General features: G+C 41.1%; 2 protein-coding genes across 6 annotated transcripts in view; one reads left to right on the top strand and one right to left on the bottom strand.

Moving 5' to 3' along the window:
- Positions 1-571, bottom strand: part of WDR37 (WD repeat domain 37) — a 69,745-nt gene extending 69,174 nt beyond the window's left edge. Inside the window, exon 1 of one of the 2 annotated variants that reach the window (XM_081128602.1) lies at positions 194-571. The gene's annotated coding sequence lies outside the window, so the exon portion shown is untranslated. The remainder of the gene's footprint in view (positions 1-193) is intronic. The other variant, XM_081128604.1, reaches the window with a different exon arrangement.
- IDI1 (isopentenyl-diphosphate delta isomerase 1) lies at positions 70-24,011 on the top strand. Of its 4 annotated transcripts, XM_081128651.1 has the most exons (7): positions 70-965; positions 4,911-5,083; positions 5,709-5,801; positions 19,209-19,373; positions 20,000-20,092; positions 21,171-21,301; positions 22,203-24,005. In XM_081128651.1, exons 4-7 carry the CDS (start codon positions 19,232-19,234, stop codon positions 22,518-22,520), a joined length of 684 nt encoding a protein of 227 aa, XP_080984777.1. In that variant the 5' UTR covers positions 70-965; positions 4,911-5,083; positions 5,709-5,801; positions 19,209-19,231; the 3' UTR covers positions 22,521-24,005. The 4 variants fall into 4 exon arrangements, with proteins under 4 accessions (XP_080984777.1, XP_080984775.1, XP_080984778.1 ...); XM_081128650.1 differs by lacking the exons at positions 70-965; positions 4,911-5,083; positions 5,709-5,801 and adding exons at positions 17,897-17,992; positions 18,385-18,571; XM_081128649.1 differs by lacking the exons at positions 70-965; positions 4,911-5,083; positions 5,709-5,801 and adding an exon at positions 17,581-17,992 and having other exon boundaries at positions 22,203-24,011.

The raw sequence follows: 24,011 nt of genomic DNA, 5'->3' as shown, positions 1-24,011 counted from the left end.
TGGCCTCGAGCCCGCACCGGAAGTCCCGCTCCACCGCCGGTGCCCTCGGGGTCGGACGCTAGGGGTCCTGGGATCGTTCGCGACGTGGGCGGAGTCGCAATGGCGCTCCTTGTCCCTAGTCACCACCCGGCCCTCGCTCCCGCGTCGACGCTGGTCTGGGGAGCCCCTGTGGTGTGGGGCCGCAGATACTCACCGCGGCCGGGTTCCTCGGCGCCCCGGCATCGCACGTTCCGGTGCATCGTCCCGCAGGCCCGTGGATTCGGGGCCGCCCTCACGGCCGGGCCCAGGGCGGACGTGAGCTAGGCTGGTTGCTGCTCGGAGCCTGGCTGAGATACTATTAATATTTCAGCTTATCTGCAGAAGGTGACTCAGCCAGCGTCCTTTCTGAAGTATCCGTTCACCATTGGCTCACAAGAGAAACGAAATCAGCTGCTCACTGCGAAGGTTTTCTCGGCTTTGAGCCAGGCTGGAAAATCTGCATAGCAGATGAGTCCAGCTCCCACTGGGCATGAAAAGCTCATCGCAGTGAATCAAAAGCCTGAAAGTATTTCTCTTGTATCTGGGTCACCCTTCTTGCTCCTTCCTTTAAAAACTAAAGCTCAGCATTGGAATTCAAGATGCACTAATACGGTTTTTAGACAAGAAAGAAATTTAACGTATTTGGCCATTCAAGTAACCAAAAACTATGTAGAATAAAACCTTAAGTGATGGCTGCATTAAGTATAATAAAAGCTTATCGCTGGAAACAGTTATGTAAGATGAACCAAGGCCTTCACACTCTGGAGTTTGTAGGAAACATTCCCGTAATCGTTTTGTCACCTAATGTGCACAAGGACTTCTGCTGGGCATGGTCGCTGATGGAAAGCTTTATGAACCACCGTATCTTCAGCTAACTCACATGCTAATAGTTGTATTTTGCAACACAGCATCCACAGTTTGGATGAAACAGGATATTGTTAATTGAGGTAATTTTTCTTTTATATATTTGGGATTCCACAAAAGCCACTGTAAATAAATGAGTGCATGTGTAACAAAACTAAGAAAGGAAAGGAATCATCACTTTGAGGGCCTACTGTGTGCCAGGCACTCAGTATTTGGTAACTTGTTTAATCCTCAAAAATATAAAGTAGAAATGATTCTAAATTGAATTTTAATTAAACATGAGTGTTAAAATTACTTTTCAAAATTCAAAAAGGTACTATACAATATCCAGGTCCACGTCAAAGTCCACGTTCTTTCCACCATGTATTCCTTTGACAGGGCTGCTGAAATAAAATACCACAAACTACGTGGCTTAAGGACAGAAATGTGTTAGACAACCAGGATCAAGGTGTCAGCAGAGTTGGTTCCTTCGGAGAGCTGTGAGGAAAACTGTTCCATGCCTCTCTTAGCTGCTACTTAGCTACCTGGCATTATTTGGCTTGTGGCAGCCATAACTCCAGTCTTCACTTGTCATCTCCCTGTGTGCAGGTCCCTTCACTGGTATTCTTTTTATTTTTATAAGATCCTGTTCGATTAGGAGCCCATCCTACTCCCCTGTGACTTCATCCCAACTAATTCCATCTATAACGCTATTTCCAAATAAGGTCACATTCTGAGGTTCTGGGGGTTAGAATTTAAGCATATGAACTGGGGGTAGGACACAATTCAGCCCATAACACTATCCTGAAATAACTTTCTGCATATTTTTTTTTAAAAGCTAGCCTCCATTGTAAAAAGTTGTGATTGCCATCCTGGTATCCAGTTACATACTCTTGCAGAAGCTAGGGCATACCCTTCGCATAAAAGAAGTTCCTATTTTGTCATGTGCCCATCCATGCAAAAGGCATATGATTTATCCCCACCAAGAGGGAAACAAAGCTGAGTTTAGTGAGATTCAGTCGTGAGCATGGTTGATAGATAAGGTTTGCTGGGTATTCAATCATGTGCTTCATTGCTGATTGTTTGACCTGTGCCTCAGACACCTGGGTATACTATAGGGTTGGGCTGGTTGATAACATTGCTTCATGATCATTCTCAAGTCATTTTATATATGTGCATTATATGAGCTATATATATAAAATAAACATTTTTTCTTGAAGAACTCCATATTTAACACTTTATTTAGATCTCTGCTCAAATATCACCACCCCAGAAATGTTCTCCTTATCACTTCTTTTTAAATGGCATAGTCCATCACTATCCCTTAACTGTATTTTCCTTCATAGTACTTATAACCTCTTGGAATTATTTCTGTATTTGTTACGGTTTCCCCCACTCGCAAGTAAACTCTATAAAAACAACTTTTTCTCTTTTGCTCACTGCTGTATTCCCATGACCTAGAAAAGTGCCTGGCACTGTATGCGCCAAAAAATGTTTGCTAAAGAGTAAACAAATATTTGTACTTCTCCTCATGAGTATATAGACTCCTGAATGGCATAGGTCAAGTTTTCCAGTTCCTTTTATGCACCAAATTTATCTAGCTCTATACAAGGGGAGAACTAACAAAAACACAATCAGCTGGCATGTGAATACAATCACTTAAACAACTGCTCGGTCTTTCCTACTCAAAACTGCTCTCACTAGGAAAGTTAATCCATAGTGTTCTGGAACAAAATGTCCAGTCCATACAATGAAACTTCACCAGGACTGACTTGCTGACCCATGTCACCTGTGCCTCATCCATGACACTGGAATAGGTACTGACTTTCTTGCCTCAAAAAACATTACAGTCTGTATTAGGTTTCACCCAGTACGTACTAGTTACCTTGTGTGCTATCCACGTGGTAAACAAAAAGGAACAACTAATCTCACAGTGGGTGTATGTTTAGTCTTCAAGCTGTCTTTAGGAATATGTTTGATTCAGTTCCAGAAGAGGAGTTTTGATGGTTTTGAGTAAAGAAACAAATTTGCATTGTTCTCATTATAACACCTAGATTCTTGCAAAATAAGGTAATTATTTGGGGGCCAAAATGTTGGGATCTCTACTTACAAAGAACAACTAAACATATACTGCAAACCATACCAGGTGACATTAGAAAACTATCTCTTGATCAAAAGTACCTATCAATGAAAACTAAATTACTGTAAGGAGAGTAAGGAGGTTTGCATTGGTCTCTAAGCCACACAGTTGATATCCTTTTATTTCTTTATCAATACCACATGACTTATAACCCAACAATCATTTATATTCATAACGATAACAGTGCCCAGTTAATTTTACACATATTTTAGGGGAGAGGTGCTCCAATATATGTAGTAATGTTAGCTCAAGGTCACAGTGTAAGAGGCTGAGCTAGAACTAACTCCTATCTCCTCTTTTCGTTAATATTAACAATATGGAAACCAAATACTCAAACTGCTCTGGAGTGAACTTGAAACTTAAAACCAAACAACTATGTGAATCTGAATCTTGTAAATAGACCTAAGCAAACACAATGGACTCCTATCGCTGGGTATTCTGAATTCTGATTCTCCACATGTATCAAGATTATATACAAAGATTTCCTGATAGGAATATCATTTTCCCCAATCTGATGTCAACATTTTGCATGACTTGGAATCTTCAGAGTGTTGAAATACAAATACTGTACTATGTTACTTAAGTCTAGAACTTTGGTCACATAAGCCTAGTTATGCTATAAAGGGGAAACATAAGTCACCTCTGAACTTGTTTCTTCATAGCGTAAAGTGAAAAAGTACGTAAAAAGCTCCTAGCACAGTAAATAATGTAGGCAGATTTCAACTAAAAGGGAACTTAAAGACCATCTAAGCTTTCTCCTATTATAGAAAAAGGTAATGAGGAATTCTAGCACAAAATTATTCTGCAATAAGTAGCAAAGACCTGATAAAAATAGTAAGGTCTTCTAAGTTCAGTGGGCTTCCAACTACATCAGTAGTTCTTAAGAGTGATTGAGGGACCCCTGGCATTTTGAAGACTCTAACAGGTACCCCATGAGGTAAGAATTAATTTCATAACAATACTGTCCACCAATAAATGTCTAAGACTATAAAAATATTTAAATGTTTATTTGGGCCTGTGGACCACATCCAGGCCCACTGCCTGTTAGGTCCTGTGAGCTAAGAATGGTTTTTCAGTTTTAGATGTTTGCGGGGGGGGGAGAAGACTGGAGATATTTTGTATTCGTGAACATGGAGTGAAAATTCCAGCCCCACTGCCTGTCAGTGAAGCTTCCTTGCAAAAGTTCCATGCGGCCCACAGCTGCATGTGAGCTGCCAGGCAGAGTGACTCTCACAGCAGACAGTGAACTGTCTCCATCAGCAGTGGTGTTAGTTACTGTGCTGCCTGGAGAATGCATGCAGCAGTCAGAATCTTATTAGGAGCCCCGGTTGAGAAAAACTGGTTAAATCTTACTGGGATATTGGTTAAAAGGTTCGTTGCGTGATGGACACATAGATTGGACCTTGAAAAATGAATTCTAACAGAGATTGGTATGTGGCATAGGAGAGAAAGGCAACATATGTGGGGTAATAATGGTTACCATATAAGCCACGTTTACATATGTAATATATAATATGGGTTATTATGGACAATACAGAAACATTGAAAAGTAACATGAAAAGTAAAGTTGGGCTGGATCATAGCTGGACAGACTCCTAAGGAAAAAAAGTGTGCAGAGAAACAGGATGGACTCTCAAGTGCTGCAGAGTCTCACAGGACATGGAGTCTGGCAGTTAAGAGAATGGCTATGGTAGAAGGCCAGCTAGTGGCTTATAGGAGAAATGGTGTCCAAGATGGGGCAGGATGACGGGAATAAGAGCAGTGGGAACACCAATAGCAGCAAACGCAGGTCTCACCCTCTGAAATGCCTTGCTTGCTTACTGGGGTCATGGATTCAGAAATGACTTGTCACTATGTTTATGTGACGATTAGAGAAATGTGATGTAATGGCCTTTCTCTTTCCTCTTAGGATTCTAGGACAGAGCAGACATTTAGTAATGATGCCTGAAATCAACACTGACAACCTCGATAAACAGCAGGTTCAACTCCTGGCAGAGATGTGTATTCTTATTGATGAAAATGACAATAAAATTGGGGCTGAGACCAAAAAGAATTGTCACCTGAATGAAAACATTGAGAAAGGTACTGTTTTAAAATACTCTGTGAGAAAGTGACATGCCTAGGCATTTCAGGGTAGCTAAGAAAAGTATGTTGGTAGAGATGTGATCTTGAATCATATCGTATTTTATCTCTGGTTCCAATCAGTTGAGTGGTGTAATGGCAAAACCTGTCTTGCTACTTTTCCTGCTTAACAGCTATTTCCATTTCATGTCTTTTACTCACTTTCTTCCAGATTATTTTGGTTTGTACAAAAGAGGGAATAGACTAATCCTAGCAGAATAGCACTTGTCAAGCCTATAATGCTTCCTTTCTAATGAATGGAGAAAGACACAAGTATCATAAAAGGAAGCACATGCCTTCCCAGCTTTCTCAGGAGGGGGCTCTCTAAGCCTGATAACCCTGGAGAGGAGATAGGCCCCTAGCAGACTGGCTGACAGATCACCATTTCTTTTACTTGGTGGCTGACTTCCTTGCTGATTATGCCAGAGCTCTTCTCTATTGTAGCCATGGGGAGACTCATTAAATACAAGACAGTGGGAAAAAGCAGAAATGCCAGCGGAGTTACTAATACCCTGAATCCCAAGTAGAGAATCAGGCATGTAACTGGTAGTTTAAAACCATATTAATAGTGTTGCTTTGCTTTCAGGATTATTGCATTGAGCTTTTAGTGTCTTCTTATTCAACACCGAAAATAAGCTCCTGCTACAGCAGAGATCAGATGCCAAAATTACCTTTCCAGGTTAGTGTGCCTGATGTATAGTATTTTGTTGGGAACTATATTTAATTTGACTTTGTCACTTGGAACTTTCTGGTTAGCCATTGTCAAAAAGGGAAATCCTGTGAATGACATAATTTCATATTCTACATAAAAGAAGCTTATACAATAAGTGCAACCTAATAAAATAACAATAAAGGATAAAAACTGATAGGTGTGTGTATATGCATACATATATTTATTTATTTTTTTAAAATCTGAATATTACACACATTTTGATCTTTTTAGTTAAGAGGGAAGTAGAAAAGGAGTCTGAGAAGGGAAAAGGCCTGTGGGGAAAGAGGATGAATGGCACTGCCAATGGGCAGAGTGTTGGGGTCTCCAGGACACTTGGCAGGAGCAGGCTGTCAGTGACTGGGGATGGGGAGGGTCATGGGTATAGAAGGAACGACACCGACAGGTGCAGGTGAGCCCAAAGCTGTGCTTGAGTCACAGAACAGAGTACTGGCCATGACACCATGAGACCAGCTAAAAGTTGTGCTTGTACCTTGTGGTCGTATTAAAAAGGAATAAAAACCATGTAATTTCACAAGTGACACAAACCTGCATGATGTCAGGATCAATGTAATCAGCTACATTGTGGCCTTGCCAGATCTCAGGTATCTTATCATACTTTTCAGATGAATTCATTATGTCCCAGTACTCTAAAGTTAAAAGAAAAAAGAGACATTTATAGCAGTTTTTAATATCTTCAACTACCATGTGCCCAAAATGTGTTATGCAAGTCATGCCTCTCTGTAAAGACAACAGAGCGTTTGTATTCGACACTATGTAAGCAAGCCACCTGCTTATGAAAGATTCACCCCCAAACATTTCCCAACGTCTATCAGTACCTCAGGATGAAGTGACCACAGAAGGAAAACAAAAAGAAAACAAGTGAGATATATCCAAAGGAAAAAGGCATGAATAACAGATTACTGACAGTATCAATCTGGCTCCACATTCACCTGCTATGAAAGGTACAAAAATAATCTCTCATCCTGAAATGACAGAAAACTACCAAAAAGGAAGAAATCTCAGAGCCCTGCCAGCCTGCAACCTCTCTAGTTAAGAAATTAACAAAGCTCAGGAGGACCGGTGCTCATTAAAGCCCTTTCACACTTTTCTGAAACACTTTACACGTAACTGGCATTTTAAAATAAATAGTGCAGAGGACGGAAGATGGCAGCACTGTGACAAGAAGCAGAGCGCCCTTGCTCCCAGCCACAGGCTTGATTTACTGCTAAAATACTGCATAGCCAACTTGGCAAAACCAGAGAAATATACCTGAGTGGATATATTTCAAGTAGGGAGCACTGAAGAAACATCAGAGAGTCTGGTAAGGGGAGTGGGGCATAGGAAGGGGGAGTCCCCCCTGAAGCCTGTGCTGGGCTCCAAGGCCCTAGGGCTAGGGGCTGAAGAGCTCCCACCCCTTGGGAGTGTGGACTGGCATCCAAAAGCTGGGATCTCAAACCCCCAGCAGAGGAGAAGGTAAGGAGAGCCCCATGCAGAGGACAGAGGGACCCAGGGGAAGAGTGTGCCTTTGAGGAGGGGACTGCGCCTTCTTAGTGAAACAAAGCTTCTAATGGCAGTCACGAGAGGCATCTTTTACACTGGGTGCTGACCATAGGAAAGGCAGTCCCACAGTATGTGGCTCTCGAATAGAAAGGGGCCAGAGGGCTGCACTGAACAGCCACACACAGGGACCCTCTGCCTTCCTGTAAGGCATTGGGTAGAACCCCAGAAAGCATTTATCTGTGTGGCGTGGGGAACAGGAAGAGAGGACTCCCTCCATAAGAGACAGACTGGGGCTGCCTGCGGGGCAGATCAGTTCTCCAGCCACCTGAGCTCCTGGAGAGGCAAATCTGGGATTTTTGACATGCCCTAAGGGGTGCTAGAATAGAGCACAAGGAGCTGCCCCAGCCATACTGACATCAGCTGTGCAGGAGAGCTGCGTGGGGCTGAATTTAAGACCCCTCCGCTTGGTGCCTAGGCAAGGGAGCAGCAAGACCTTACAGGGCAGATTCTGTATTGTGTGTTGCTTTGTGCGTTTTTGAGTTTTTGATCGCTGAACAGATGTCCATATTCCTGGCTTGCACTAGGGAGACAGACCAGCGAAAGCTGGGACTTATGTCTGCATTGTGGAGAATTTGAAATACGGAACCCGTGCATCATCCAACCAAATCTGGGAAAGGAGCATGACTACCTCTCTTACACACTAAAAGCACCACCCCAAACAGGAAAGGGGCTGGTTCAGCTCACTGAAGCCCCAGATATCCCCTGCTGGGCACAGTCCTGAGGGGGAAGGTAGAACAGCTAACAGGAATAAGACTCTCAGGGACTGTTGTTTGGGAACTGGAGGAAAAGCTTAAAACCCCTGCTGGGGCCTGGGCAGGCAACGTGCTCACCGGAATCTTTTTTAATTGACCCCACTGAGCCCAGGCTGCTGAAACGGCCCATACAGAAAATGCCACAGACAAGTCAGTCTGAAACTGTAGCAGGCCGTTGAATGGGGAACTGGAATCGGAGGACAGGATAGGGACTGAGGAGCTGGCTGTGGAGCAGAGACTAACTTCCCCACAGTGAGTGCCTGAGAGCAAAACCTCTAAGTAAAGGGAGCAATATCCCAAGCTACACTAGCCAGCCTGCACCCTAAAGACCCTTCAGAAGACTCTGGAGTAAGACCCGTCAACCACAAGGGGGAGACAAAATAGCTGACAAGTGGTTCTGGTCCACAAAGATCCTCAGGTCAGCAACCAGAGCCAAACCTAGACAGCTCCTGACACTGGCTGATACACAAGTACCTCCCAGGAGAACTGAAATCAGCACACAACACAGTGAGCCTCAGACAACATAAGCTGCCCAGAAGAAACTCACCTGATTGACTTTTTTTTTTTCCTCTTAGGAAAAGGAGAGAAAAGAAAAAAACTTTTTAAATTTTTTAATTTTTAAAATTTTTTTAAATTTGTTTTGCTTTGCTTGTTTCTTTGTTTTTGTTGTTTTGGGGGTTTTTTGGCTTTGTTTTGTCTTTTGTTCTATTATAAAGATTTTCTTGATAGTCTCTCCTTAATTGCTAGGACATTATCATTATAACCATTAAGTTTACTGCTTTTCTCTATTATTTCCCCCATATCTCTTATTGAACTCCCTCCCTGCCCTTGCTTTATCTCTCTTTTCTCATTCCATTGGCATAACTTTTTTTTCCTGTCTTTTCTTTTTCTCCCTTCTGTCTTCCTGTTTGTTTGTTTGTTTCTCTCTTTATTGTATTTTTATTTTTTCACTTTCAACTATTTTCGTATTCTTATGCTTTACCCTTAATTTTTTGCTCACCCTTCTTTCAGAATCTTTTCTCTGCCCCTTTTATCTCCCAGTAGCTTGTCTATTTTTTACTTTTTTACTTAAGTTTATTATTATTACTTTTTATTTTTTGTTACTATTAGCAATAATACCCTTTTCTCTATTTTTTTTTCCCTTTTTTCTCTCTCCTCTTTTTTTTGCTTTAGCATTTGTGTTCTTACTTCACTCTCCCAATTATACTTTCACTTGGGATGTTTTCACTGTGATTGTCAGGATATTTTGTAAGATACTGCTTATTACCTGGCAGTTTGGTTGTATATTGTCTTACCTTGCCAGCAGCTGTACAACAGCTCACACAACATGGTTGGGGCTGAGACATACAGTTAGCCAACCTGCGAGGAGAGTCCTTCCAAGAACTGGTCAACAACAATCTAGACCCAAACACAACAGGAGAGCCCAACAAACTCACAAAAGGGACACCCACAAAAAAGACACTCCTAGAGCAAATAGCTCAGAAGTATAAGGAAAACACACCTCTGGGCTCCACTGGACTCACAATACAAAATCCCACCGCACAAAACAGGGCGACAGCAAATATATGTAATATATAGATACAAACACTAAGAGCCATCAAAATAGAAAGACAAAGAAACAACCCCCAAACTAAAGAAAAGGAAAATTGCCAGAAAAAGACTTTGATGAGATGGAGTTAAGCAAGTTATCAGAAATGGAATTCAGAGTAATGGTTATAAAGGTACTCAAGGAAATTAATGAGAACAACAAGACACTTAATGGAAAGGTCGAAGAACTTAGTGAAAACATGAAAAAAGAGCTAAATATAAATAAGAATCAGGCAGAAATGAAGAATACTGTATCTGATATCAAGAATACCCTAGAAGGTATTAAAAGCAGGCTCAATGAAGCAGAGGACAGAATAAGTGACTTAGAAGATAAGGTAGAAAGAAACAACCAGAGCAGCAAAAAGAAAAAACACTTAAAAAATATGAGGACGGTCTAAGGAAGCCTTGGGACATCATGAAGCAAAACAACATTCACATCATAGGGGTCGCAGAGGGGAAGGAAAGAGAGCAAGGGATAGAGAACTTGGTGGAGGAAATAATGACAGAAAACTTCCCTATGCTGGCAAGGGAGAAAGCCACACAACTTCAGGAAGCACAGAGGGTTCCAAACAAAAGGGACGCAAAGAGACCCACTCCAAGACACATCCTAATTAAAACAGCAAATGTCAAGGACAAAGAGAGAATATTAAGGGCTACAAGAGAGAGACAAGCAATGACCTACAAGGGAACCCCAATAAGGCTGACAGCAGATCTCTCAAAAGAAACTCGTCAGGCCAGAAGGGAGTAACATGATGTTCTCAAAGTAATGAAAAGCAAGAACATGCAACTAAGACTGCTTTATCCAGCAAGGCTATCATTTAAAATTGAAGGTGAAACAAAGAGCTTCCCAGACAAAAGAAGGCTAAAGGAGTTTAGTACCACCAAACCAGCACAGCAAGAAATGCTAAAAGGACTGCTGTAAGAAAAAGAAGAAATATTGAAAAAAGGTACATCAGCATAAAAGGGAAAAATGGCATTAAATAAGTATATCTCAATAGTAACCTTAAATGTAAACAGATCAAATGGTCCAATCAAAAAACACAGAGTAGCTGAATGGATAAGAAAACAGGACCCAAATATATGCTGTCTACAAGAGACCACCTGAGGGCAAAAGATTCACATAGGCTAAAAGTGAAGGGGTGGAGAAAAATATTCCATGCAAATGGAAACAAAACAAAAAAAAAAACTGTAGTAGCAATACTTATTTCTGACAAAACACACTTCAAAATAAAGACCATAACGAGACAAAGAGGTCACTACATAATACTAAAGGGTTCAATCAAACAGGAGGAAATGACCCTTGTAAATATATATGCACCCAATATAGGAACACCTAAATATATAAAAAATTTCTTGGTGGACTTTAAGGGGGAGATCAACAGCAACACAATCATAGTGGAGGACTTTAACACCACACTGTCATCATTGGATAGATCATCAAGACAAAAAAATCAACAGAGAATACAGACCTTAAACGACTCACTAGATTTAATGGATTTAATTGACATTTATAGAACATTTCATCACAAAGCAGCAGCATACACTTTCTTCTCAAGTGCACATGGAACATTCTGAAAAATAGACCACATGTTAGGGCACAAGGAAAGTCTCTACAAATTCAAGAAGACTGAAATCATATCAAGCATCTTCTGGGATCACAGTGCCATGAAACTAGAAATCAACCACTATAAAAAAACTCAAAAATATTCAAACACATGGAGGCTAAATAGCATGTTATTAAACAATGAATGGGTTATCAATGAGATCAAGGAAGAAATCAAACACTTCCTGGGGGAAAAAATGAAAATGGACAACAACCCAAAATCTATGGGACACAGTGAAAGCTGTCCTGAGAGGAAAGTTCACAGTAGTACAGGCCTACCTCAAAAAACAAGAAAAAGCTCCAATGAACCATCCAACATAACAACTAAAAAAACTAGAATGAGAACAGCAAGAAAAGCCCTGAATAAGTAGAAGGAAGGAAATGATAAAGAGAGCAGAAATTAATGACATAGAGACTGAAAAACAATACAAAACAATCAATGAAACCAAGAGCTGGTTCTTTGAAAAGATAAATAAGATTGATGTACTTTTAACCAGACTCACCAAGGAACAAAGAGAGAGGGCCCAAATAAATAAAAGCAGAAATGAAACAGGTGATATAACAACTGACCCAACAGAAATACAAAGGATGATAAGAAAATACTATGAGCAACTATATGCCAACAAACTGGACAACATGGGTGAAATGGATATATTCCTAGAAGCATACAGTCTTCCAAGGCTGAATCAGGAAGAGGCAGAACACCTGAATAAGCCAATAAAAACTAATGAAATTGAAGCAAATCAAAAAACTCCCAGCAAAGAGAAATCCTGGACCAGATGGATTTGCAGGTGAGTTTTACCAAACATTCAAAGAAGAATTCACACCTATTCTCCTCAAACTATTCCAGAAAATTCAAAAGGAGGCAAAACTCCCAAACTCTTTTTATGAGGCCAGCATCATCCTAATCCCAAAACCAGATAAAAACACTACAAAGAAAGAAAATTACAGGCCAATATCCTTGATGAACATAGATGCTAACATCCTCAACAAAATACTAGCAAACCAGATCCAGCAATACATTAAAAAGATCAGACACCACAACCAAGTGGGATTTATACCGGAGATGCAAGGCTGGTATAATATCTGCAAATCAATAAATGTTATACATCACATAAACAAAATGAAGGACAAAGATCATATGATCATATCAGTAGCAGCAGAAAAAGCAAAATCTAGCACACATTTCTGATAAAAATTCTAAGCAAAGTGGGAATAGAGGGAACATACCTCAACATAATAAAGGCCATATATGACAAACCTACAGCCAACATCATACTCAATGGGCAAAAACTAAAACCATTTCCCTTAAAAATAGGAACAAGACAGGGATGTCCACTTTCACTACTATTATTCAACATAGTATTGGAAGTCCTTACCACAGCCATCAGACAGGAAGAAAACATAAATGGTATCCAAATTGGAAAGGAGGAAGTAAAACTGTCATTATTTGCAGATGACACGATACTGTACATAAAAAGCCCTAAAGACTCCATCAAAGTACTACTAGATTTGATAAATTAATTTGGCAAGGTTGCTGGATACAAAATTAACATCCAGAAATCGAAAGCATTTTTATAGACCAACAATGAACTCTCAGAAAGAGAAACTAAAAAAACAATACCATTTACCATTGCAACTAAAAAAATAAGATACCTAGGAATAAACTTAACCAAGGATGTAAAAGACCTGTACTCAGAAAACTACAGGACACTGAGAAAATAGAGGAAGATATAAACAAGTGGAAGAATATACCATGTTCATGGATTGGAAGAATTAATATTAAAATGTCCATACTACCCAAAGCAATCTATAGATTCAGTGCAATTCTCATTAAAATACCAACACCATATTTCACAGAGCTAGAACAAATATTCCAAAAATTTATATGGAACTGAAAAAGACCCCGAATAGCTGCAGCCTTCTTGAGAAAGAAGAACAGAGGGGGAGGGATTACTTTACTGGATATCAAACTGTACTACTAAGCCACTGTAATCAAAACAGCCTGGTACTGGTACAACAACAGACATACAGATCAATAGAACAGAAGAGACCCTGGAAATAGACCCACGCAATTATGGTCAGTCAATATTTGACCAAGGGGGCAAAAGCATACAATGGGGTAAAGACAGTCTCTTCAATAAATGGTGCTGGGAAAATTAGCTACATAAAAAAAATGAAACTAGACCACCGACTTACACCATACACAAAAATGAACTCAAGATGGATAAAAGACTTAAATGTAAGTCAAAAAACCATAAAAATCCTGGAAGAAAACAGGCAGTAAAGTCACAGACATCTCACATAGTGGAATTTTCACTGATACATCTCCTAGGGCAAGAGAAACAAAAGAAAAAATAAACATATGGGACTACATTAAACTGAAAAGCTTCTGCACAGCAAAAGAAAACAGCCTCAAAATACAAAGGAGCCCCATGGTCTGGGAAAATATATTTGCCAAGGATGTATGTGATAAGGGGCTAATTTCCAAAGTGTAAAAAGAACTCATACTACTCAGCCAGAGGAAGACAAACAATCCAATTAAAAAAAGGGCAAAGGACCTGAATAGACACTTCTCCAAAGAGGACATATGGATAGCCATGAGACATATGAGAAAATGCTCAATGTTGCTAATCATCAGAGAGATGCAAATGAAAACCACAATGAGGTATCACTTGTCAGAATGGCTGCCATCAACAAATCAACAAATGAACATGTGCTGGCAAGGATGTAGAGAAAAGGGAACCCTGATACACTGCTGCTGTTAATGCAGACTGGTGCAGCCACTATGGAAAACAGTATGGAGTTCCCTCAAAAAATTAAAAATGGAGCTGCCTTTTGACCCAGTGATACCACTTCTAGGAATATATTCTAAGAATCCTGAAACATTCATCAGAAAGAATATATGCACCCCTATGTTCATAGCAGCATTATTTACAATAGCCAAGACCTGGAAACAGCCCAAGTGCCCATCAGTAGATGAGTGGATAAAAAAGCTGTGGGACGTTTATACCATGGAATACGATGCAGCTGTAAAGAAGAAGGATCTCGTACCATTTGGGACAGTATGGATGGACCTGGAGAATATTATGCTAAGTAAAATAAGCCAGGCAAAGAAAGACAAATATCACATGATCTCACTTATATGTGGAATCTAAAGAACTTAATAAACTGATGAACAAAATAGATTCAGTGACATGGAGGCATGAATCAGACTGACAAATCTCGGAGGGAAGGAGGGGGTAGGAGGAGAAATTTACCTAAGAATTTATATGCATGTATGCATAACCCATGGACACAGACGATGGTGTGGAGAGGGACTGAGGAGGGGGATTGGGCAGGGTGAAAGGGGTCAATGGAGAGAAAAATGGACATCTGTAATATTTGGAATAAAAGTAAATGCATAAATAAAAATAAAAATAAAACAACTAGTGCAGGCCCTACTTTGAAGATCCAAAATATAATCATCTCCCAGTTCCAGTTCAATATCTCGTTCCTGCAATTTAAAAAAAAAAACACACAACAGGGTTATGATCAGCTCTACTTGACCCTTCAGGTCCAGAAATGCTGAGCCCCTCGTTCCTGTGAAATAACCTCCTCTCCAACCTAAAGAAGAATCCTTTCCACCCCTGGCACTCAGCTCCTATTTCCAGTAGGAGGGCTGTTGTGACCATCTGGAGGGACACATACATAAGGGTGGAACCTGTGTTGGATTTCACAGCTGTGTTCTCATACAGCATCAAGTGTGGACACTGATGTTGTCAGCGTATTCCGTATTCATGCTCCAAGTCCCCACCCCTCACTGTAAAGCCTTTCTACCCATCTTCACAGGTAAACCCAGTGAGGCTGACAGTGACCTACCCTCTTCCTCTGAGGCTCCCTAATCTCCATTCTCTTTCTGCATGCCACCACTCCTTCTGGGATGAAAGGGGGCCTTTCCTGAGAAGATATTATGGGAAATGTTTATGTAGGACGCCTTATTGAATGGGAAAGAAACACAGAAATGAAAAACTAAGAGTAAATTCTCCACCTGCAGAATATATATAAAACCACACCCAGGCCAATTAAAAACCAACAGATGATTGAGGGGGAGAGGGGAGGGTGTAGGGCCAGTTTGGGAAAGTTAGCCAAGACTCCACAAGCCAATCCTAAAGTTCATTTAGAAAAAATAAACATCAAGATTAACAAGAACAATTATGAACAAAGGAAGCAATACAGGAGAAATAAAGCAGATCATGAACAGGGGAACTTATATATAAACATGAGATAAATGACTAGCTAGCTGGGGAAGTAGTAAAGTAGGTCAGATAGCCCTGGCAGGATAGTTCAGTTGGTTAGAGCATCAGCATTGTTCCAATATGCCAAAGTTGCAAGTTGGGTCTCTGGTCAGGGTACATACAAGAAGCAACTAATAAATACTTAAATAAGTGGAAAAACAAATCAATGTTTCTTTCTCTCTCTCCCCCTAAAATCAATTTAAAAAAAATTTTTAAAGTAAAAATAAATAATAAAGTGGGTCAGACATATGGTAACATAATATTTGACTTTGGGTGGTAAACACATAACTAATATACAGATGATATATATAGAATTGTACATTTGAAACCTATATAATTTCATTAACTAATGTCACCCCAATAAATTCAATAAAAAAATTTTTAAAAAGCAAAAACATCACAGATCCAAAATGGCAGCACTCGTGTAAAATCCCATGAGAAACAAGCCTATATTTAATACCTGATTTAATTGCAATTGCAATTTGTCCCAGAAACATAATCTTGATCAGTATGGAATTTCTTGGTCCAGCACCAGTAAGGTAATCTATCACATGGACCCTCTCCTTACCCCATTAAAAGAAAAGGTAATCCACATAACAAAAACCCTTCCCCTTCTCTTCCCCCAAAGTAAAGATGCCCCCTCCCCCAACAATCCTTTCTTTTCTTTCCCTAAAAGCTCCCTTGCCCTATAAAATCCTTTCATTTTGTACAACTCCTGGGACCTCCCTTCTAGTTGCTAGATGGGATGCTGCTATACTCATGAATTGTTTAATAAAGCCAAGTAGATCTGTTATCAGGGAGATTGGGGTATGCTTTTCCCTACTGAGTGGGGGTGGAGGCCTTACAATATCTCCAGAAAAAAAATTTTCTGATACTTGCACAGGAGGATGAGGGATTTTTATTTGCATGGAATTACATGCCTGGGTTTCCAAAGTCCCATGTCCATTAGTCCAATTATAGAAGTGTAGCTGGGGTTCCAGTAAAGCTAGAAGAAAAGCCAGTGTCCAGAGTTTACAGTCCACATTGCAGCCAGGACCAGTTCAGCATCAGGCCAGTTGCAGTCCATTAGTCCATTGGGGGGGGCGGAGCCAAGAGGGTGCACCCCCTTGAACAAGAGTCCCAAGAGAGCCAAGAGAGTGAACTTCTTTGTTTGGGGGATTAACTATTCTAAATTTCACACCCTTGCAGTGGCCACACCTATCCTGGCCAATGACCTGTTCCCAGATGTGACCGACATGCAAGTACCTTTCCAACATCACCCCATCTTTACTGGGCATGCTCTATCTTCCCTTTGTTCCTTTCCTAATCTTAATAACTAGGTTAATTACAACAGTATCAGATCTTCAAATTTTGTTTTTTAACAAATTACTTCAATTTTGTTTTTTAACAAATTCATGTGTCCAAACAATGGTTGTTCCAGGATGTTATGTTTATGGCTCATCCTTGAGCTGAGTTTAGCAGCTTAACAGCAGCTGTGGGAGCTGAGCCACAAGATCTGCATGGGCCCCACTTCCCTAACAGCCTCCAGCCCTATTTTAAGTGACTCTCTTAGCAAGGCTTACTCCATTTTGCTTTCTCCATTATCAGGCTAAACTTCATTTCAACTACATATACTTTATATTTCAACATAGAAAGATAATTCCACATGTAGCCTTCATTACTAACATACAACCTTCAATGGATATATAAATAAGTAAAAGACTGCCAGCTGCTCAGCCCATCTAAGCGCATGAGGCTCCTTAAACTGCTTCCACCTCGTTCAGCAACTGTCCCTGGAAACGTAACCGCTTCAGAACCTGCGGAAATTTCCCATTGGAGATAAATTCTTCAACGATCGCACACCCTGTAAGTGGGTGTGCGTGGCCCCCACGCTGGCGCATCACCCTGACTTCCACCTTCATCTGCGCGCCGCGGGCTGGGGCGGGGCAGCCGGCGGCGCCGCACCTCGCCCGTTGAGCGCAGGCCCCAGTGCGCAGGCGCGTCCCCACGCCCGGCCGCAGCCCCCGCGACGTCCTCCCCGGGCCCCCCCGCGCGCCTGCCCGCCGCCGGCCTTTAAAGCGCCCCCCGGTCAGCTGACTCCTCGGTCGGGGGACGCGACAGACACACGCGCCGTGGCGTAGAAGCGAAACTGTGACCCTCGGTCCTGCTAGAGACCCTACGCGGGCCGGGTGTGGCGCCATCGCGTGACCATGACGTCAGGTTTTGGTGGCGCGCGATTGGCCTGCAGACATGTGGGGCGCTCTGCCGAGGGGGCGGGCGCGGGCGCCGGCGATTGGACGCGGGGCGTCCGGAGCCTACGGGGCTGAGCCGGGGCGAGGCGGGTGCCGGCGCGCGGTAGCTCAAGGACTGTCCGCGCCCTCGGTTCAGCGCGTCCCCGGGGTGAGAAAAGGGGTCCCCAGGGGCAGATATGGGGGGGGTCCCGGAGGGCTAGTGACCAGGGCCTCCCGGGTGTCCCGAGGGGAGAGAAGGGGGACGGGTCCCCGAAGGGAGATGTGGGGTTTCTTAGGGTCCCCTAGGGGAGAGATGGGACGTTCCCAGGGGGAGACACAGGGCTTTCGGTGGTCCCGAGGGAGAGGGACAGGGCGTGGGTCTTCCCGAGGGGAGAGACGGTGGGTAGTCCTCGAGGGGGACACGGGGGGCTGGACCCCCAGAGTCTCGGAAGCTCAGCGCGGGGCGCAGGAAGCTTTGGTAGCTTGCTGCCAACTTCAGCCTGCGGACCAAGTCCAGCCCCGCTGCCTGTTGGGTCCTGTGAGCTAAGAATGGTCTTCCAGTTTGAGATGTTTGCGGGGGGCAGAGGACTGGAGGTGTTTGGTATTCGTGAACACGGAGTGAAAATTCCAGCCCCACTGCCTGTCAGTGAAGTTTCCTTGCAACAGCGCCGCGCGGCCCGCAGCTGCATGTGCGCTGCCAGGCGGGGTGACGCGCACGGCCGACGGTGACTGTCTCCATCGCAGGGGTGTTAGTTACTGCGCTGCCTGGGGAATGCACGCGGCAGTCACACTCTTATCGGGAGCCCCGGTTGAGAAAAACTGGTTAAATCTTACTGGGATATTGGTTAAAAGGCTCGTGAGTGTTGGGCACATAGATCGGACCTTGGAAAATGGATTCTAACAGAGATTGCTATGTGGCAAAGGAGGGAAAGGCAACATATGTGGGGTAATAATGGTTACCATGTAAGCCACGTTTATATATGTAATATATAATATGGGTTATTATGGACAATACAGAAACATTGAAAAGTAACATGAACAGTAAGGTTGGGGCTGGATCATAGCTGGACAGACTCCTAAGGAAAAAAAGTGTGCAGAGAAACAGGATGGACTCTCAAGTGCTGCAGAGTCTCACAGGACATGGAGTCTGGCAGTTAAGAGAATGGCTATGGTAGAAGGCCAGCTGGTGGCTTATAGGAGAAATGATGTCCAAGATGGGGCAGGATGACGGGAATGAGAGCAGTGGGAACACCAATAGCAGCAAACGCAGGTCTCACCCTCTGAAATGCCTTGCTTGCTTACTGGGGTCGTGGATTCAGAAATGACTTGTCACTGTGTTTATGTGACGATTAGAGAAATGTGATGTAATGGCCTTTCTCTTTCAGGACAGAGCAGACATTTAGTAACGATGCCTGAAATCAACACTGACAACCTCGATAAACAGCAGGTTCAACTCCTGGCAGAGATGTGTATTCTTATTGATGAAAATGACAATAAAATTGGGGCTGAGACCAAAAAGAATTGTCACCTGAATGAAAACATTGAGAAAGGTACTGTTTTAAAATACTCTGTGAGAAAGTGACATGCCTAGGCATTTCAGGGTAGCTAAGAAAAGTATGTTGGTAAAGATGTGATCTTGAATCATATCGTATTTTATCTCTGGTTCCAATCAGGTGAGTGGTGTAATGGCAAAACCTGTCTTGCTACTTTTCCTGCTTAACAGCTATTTCCACTTCATGTCTTTTACTCACTTTCTTCCAGATTATTTTGGTTTGTACAAAAGAGGGAATAGACTAATCCTAGCAGAATAGCACTTGTCAAGCCTATAATGCTTCCTTTCTAGTGAATGGAGAAAGACACAAGTATCATAAAAGGAAGCACATGCCTTCCCAGCTTTCTCAGGAGGTGGCTCTCTAAGCCTGATAACCCTGGAGAGGAGATAGGCCCCTAGCAGACTGGCTGACAGATCACCATTTCTTTTACTTGGTGGCTGACTTCCTTGCTGATTATGCCAGAGCTCTTCTCCATTGTAGCCATGGGGAGACTCACTAAATACAAGACAGTGGGAAAAAGCAGAAATGCCAGCGGAGTTACTAATACCCTGAATCCCAAGTAGAGAATCAGGCATGTAACTGGTAGTTTAAAACCGTATTAATAGTGTTGCTTTTGCTTTCAGGATTATTGCATCGAGCTTTTAGTGTCTTCTTATTCAACACCGAAAATAAGCTCCTGCTACAGCAGAGATCAGATGCCAAAATTACCTTTCCAGGTTAGTGTGCCTGATGTATAGTATTTTGTTGGGAACTATATTTAATTTGACTTTGTCACTTGGAACTTTCTGGTTAGCCATTGTCAAAAAGGGAAATCCTGTGAATGACATAATTTCATATTCTACATAAAAGAAGCTTATACAATAAGTGCAACCTAATAAAATAACAATAAAGGATAAAAACTGCTAAGTGTGTGTATATGCCTATATATATTTATATGTTTTTTTAAAATCTGTATCTTACACACATTTTGATCTTTTGGATTAAGAAGGCATTAATAAAGAACTTATCTACACATCACTATTTCACAAAATGATGACAGTCCATTGTAACTGATTTAGAAATCAATCCTCAAGAATCGCTTGATTAATTTTTTTGTTACTTTTTTTTTTTTACAGTATGGTTAAGTGGTTTATTTTCTTAATTTTATTTTTGTTTAAAATATTACAGATGTCCCTTTCTCTCCCCCATGACCCATTCCCCGCTGTTCCTTCCCCCTCTCTCTCCCCCCCATTGTCCGTGTCCTTGGGTTGTGCATATATGCATATAAATGCTTTGGTTACTCTCTCCCCCTCCACCCACCCACCCTCCTCCATCCCTCTGACATTTGTCAGTCTGATCCATGCTTCCATGTCATTGAATGTATTCTGTTCATCAGTTTATTAAGTTCTTTAGATTCCACGTATAAGTGAGATCATGTGATGTTTGTCTTTAGCTGCCTGGCTTATTTCACTTAGCATAATACTCTCCAGGTCCATCCATAGTGTCCCAAAGGGTACGAGATTATTCTTCTTTACAGCTGCGTAGTATTCCATGGTGTAAATGTCCCACAGCTTTTTTATCCACTCATCTACTAATGGGCACTTGGGCTGTTTCCAGATCTTGGCTATTGTAAACTGTGCTGCTATGAAAATAGGGGTGCATATATTCTTTCTGATTAATGTTTCAGGATTCTTAGGATACATTCCTAGGAGTGGAATCTAATTTTTTTGTTACTCTTAAACCTTTAGGTTCTCTTGATCTTTTTAGACCTATTTTGAACAAAAGTTCATCTGCATCTATATTCACGTGTTCCAGGTTGTTTTACCAATACTTGTTGTAGTCATCCCTTAAGTAACCCAGGAGAGATTGAAGAAAATGATGCAATTGGAGTAAGGCGAGCAGCACAAAGGCGTTTAAAGGCTGAATTGGGAATTCCCATGGAACAGGTAACCAGGTTGATTGCATAACGAACCCATACAAGGTGAAATCTAAACATACATTAAAACATTTTTTATTAAAATTTTAAACTCAAGTGTACATTTCTGCTTTGTAACCTCTTGAGTTTTTGCTCCCCCCCCAAAAAACCATCTTGAATAAAGAATATTTAAATTTTGATTTCTTAATATTACTTGTCAGAATTTACCTCAGTATCGAAACAGATTGATCTCTTAACCAGTATGTAAAGTTGACTATTTTTATAATTGACCATGTTGAAGATGAATATTTTCTTGTGGAAATTCTTAGGACTATGAACCACAACTCTGGGTGAATGAAATCACCCCCACCCTGGATTTGACCTCTTTAAATAAGACCTGAATAAACAAAGTATCTCTCATCAAGTTAAATGATACTTTTTTTCCTCCCAAAAGTAATACTAAGATGTGAAGGAGAAGGTCACAATTCCAGTTTGATAGACTGCTTTTTAAAAAAATACAATTATTTCAGTAAGTCAACTTATATTTTTGGTCCTATGGAAATAATTTTTTTATTTTTTTAAATATATCTTTATTGATTTCAGAGAGAGGAAAGGAGAGGGAGAGAGAGAGATCGAAACATCAATGATGAGAGAGTCATTGATCGAGCCCGCAACCCAGGCATGTGCCCTGACCGGGAATCGAACCCCCATCGCCGATCCTAGGTCGACGCTCAACCGCTCAGCCACGCCCGGCCGGGCTATGGAAATAATTTAGATACCTGAAACTATGTAGTAATATTTCCATATATCATCCATAGGAAATTGTGATGTTAAAAGTCCTAAGTAAAACTCTACTTCTGTTCAGGATAGTGCTGAAATGTGGTTACTTGTTTTGTTGTTGATGTTTTTGTTCTGCTTCATTTTCATCCTAGGTTCCTCCAGAAGAAATTAATTATCTGACCCGAATTCACTACAAGGCTCAGTCTGATAGTATCTGGGGAGAACATGAAATTGATTACATTTTGTTTGTGAGAAAGAACGTAACTTTGAATCCTGACCCCAATGAGATTAAAAGCTATTACTATGTGTCAAAGGAAGAGGTGGAAGAAATGCTGAAAAAGGCAGCCAGTGGTGAAATTAAGCTAACTCCATGGTTTCAAAGTATTGCAGAGGCTTTTCTCTTTAAATGGTGGGATAACTTAAATAATTTGAATCAGTTTGTTGACCATGAGAAAATACACAGAATGTGAATGTGGAGATGATTAGTAAAATACTAAAAAATTTCTCTGCTTAGTAAACTTAAAAAGATTTTTTTTTCTTATTTGTATCACCCACCCCACGTATATGCCCTGCTATTTATAAAAGACATGTATGAGAGATTTTTTTAAAGAGCAAATAAACTAAACCTGTCTAAACACACAGTCCTGACAAATTTGAACAAATAAGTGAAGCTCTTCATTTTCGATGTTCCGAGGTAAACATTTTCAGAACACTGGTAGAGCATTTTATTTGCCAGGTGCTTTACATATCATTAAATTTTTATCATAGTCCAGAAAAATGTGCAACAGAAACTGTTTGCTTAGCTACTTCAGAACAGCCCAAATTAACTTTCCATATTAGGATATTAAATTAGGGGGAGTAGGTCCAAGGTAATTAAGTGGTGTGTGTCCTGATTTCTATCAAAGTCTGTGTTCTCAGAATTACAGGGGACAGATAGGCTATTTGTAAAATGGAAATTGGGTCATACTCTACCACAGGGGTTCTTATCACTGGCTCTTTTGACATTTGGGCTGGACGATTCTTTGTTGTGGGGTTCATCCTATGCATTAAAAGACATTTAGCAGCATCCCTGGGTTCTACCCACTGAATACCATTGATACCCATCCCCCCATCACAATCACAGTGACTACAGATGCCAAATGTGTGGGAGGGCAAAGGTGCTCCCTTGAGAGCCACTGTTCTCCAAAGTCATGGCATATTGGGAGGAACAGGGGAAACGGGAATTAAAGATTAATCTTAGTATTAAATGGAATTGGGGCATGGAATATGTGTATATTAATATTTAAACTGTACCTGATGCACCTTTTAAAACTTGCATAGGTTTCTCAGTTTTGAAATCTCAAGACAGCTTTATTATCCTTGAATGCTATGTAATAATAATGAAAAAGATAATGTTTCTTACAAATTATTTTATAAATTCAATAGAAGAATCCATTTCTTGTTAACTCTGAACAGTTAATTCATAATTGCAGGAAAATTGTCACAAGTATTAATTTTACTGAAAAGTAAAAACAATTAAAAATTACATTTTAATACTGTTGTCTATTTTGTTAAAATTTTAATACAATTATAGCTTAACCTGCCTATGGTAGCTTAAACATAAATGCCATATAATGTGAAGTACACTAATAACATTATTTCAAGTTCCTGAGTTTTTTAGGACGTTTTAGGCTAAAAGCCACCTGTAGCTAGTTACTCGCCAAAGGGGCTAATGGCTGCCATACTGGACAGTAGGGCTTTAGACCAGCACTTGGCACTTTGTAAGTGTTCAGCAGGTGTCATATATTCCACTGTTACCTTACTAGAATGCCCTTTCTTTGACCTGATGAACTCCTTACAATTCACTCATCCAATTGACACTAAAAACAATTCCTGAAAGCATCTGAGGTGGCCTTTAAGTTCATTTTGTCCCCAAACCCTTATTACACAGAGAAAAAAGAACAATAAAATATTGTGAGTGG

This window comes from Miniopterus schreibersii (genome assembly GCF_964146895.1).
Source record: "Miniopterus schreibersii genome assembly, chromosome: 1".
NCBI classification, from domain to species: Eukaryota; Metazoa; Chordata; class Mammalia; order Chiroptera; family Miniopteridae; genus Miniopterus; species Miniopterus schreibersii.
This window is presented reverse-complemented; position numbering and strand designations above follow the sequence as displayed.

Coding starts and splice junctions, on each gene's coding strand:
- IDI1 (XM_081128649.1), top strand. CDS start 19,232: ATGCCTGAAATCAACACTGACAACCTCGATAAACAGCAGGTTCAACTC. Junction 19,374..19,999: donor GAATGAAAACATTGAGAAAG/GTACTGTTTTAA, acceptor TTTTGCTTTCAG/GATTATTGCATCGAGCTTTT. Junction 21,302..22,202: donor TGGGAATTCCCATGGAACAG/GTAACCAGGTTG, acceptor TTTTCATCCTAG/GTTCCTCCAGAAGAAATTAA.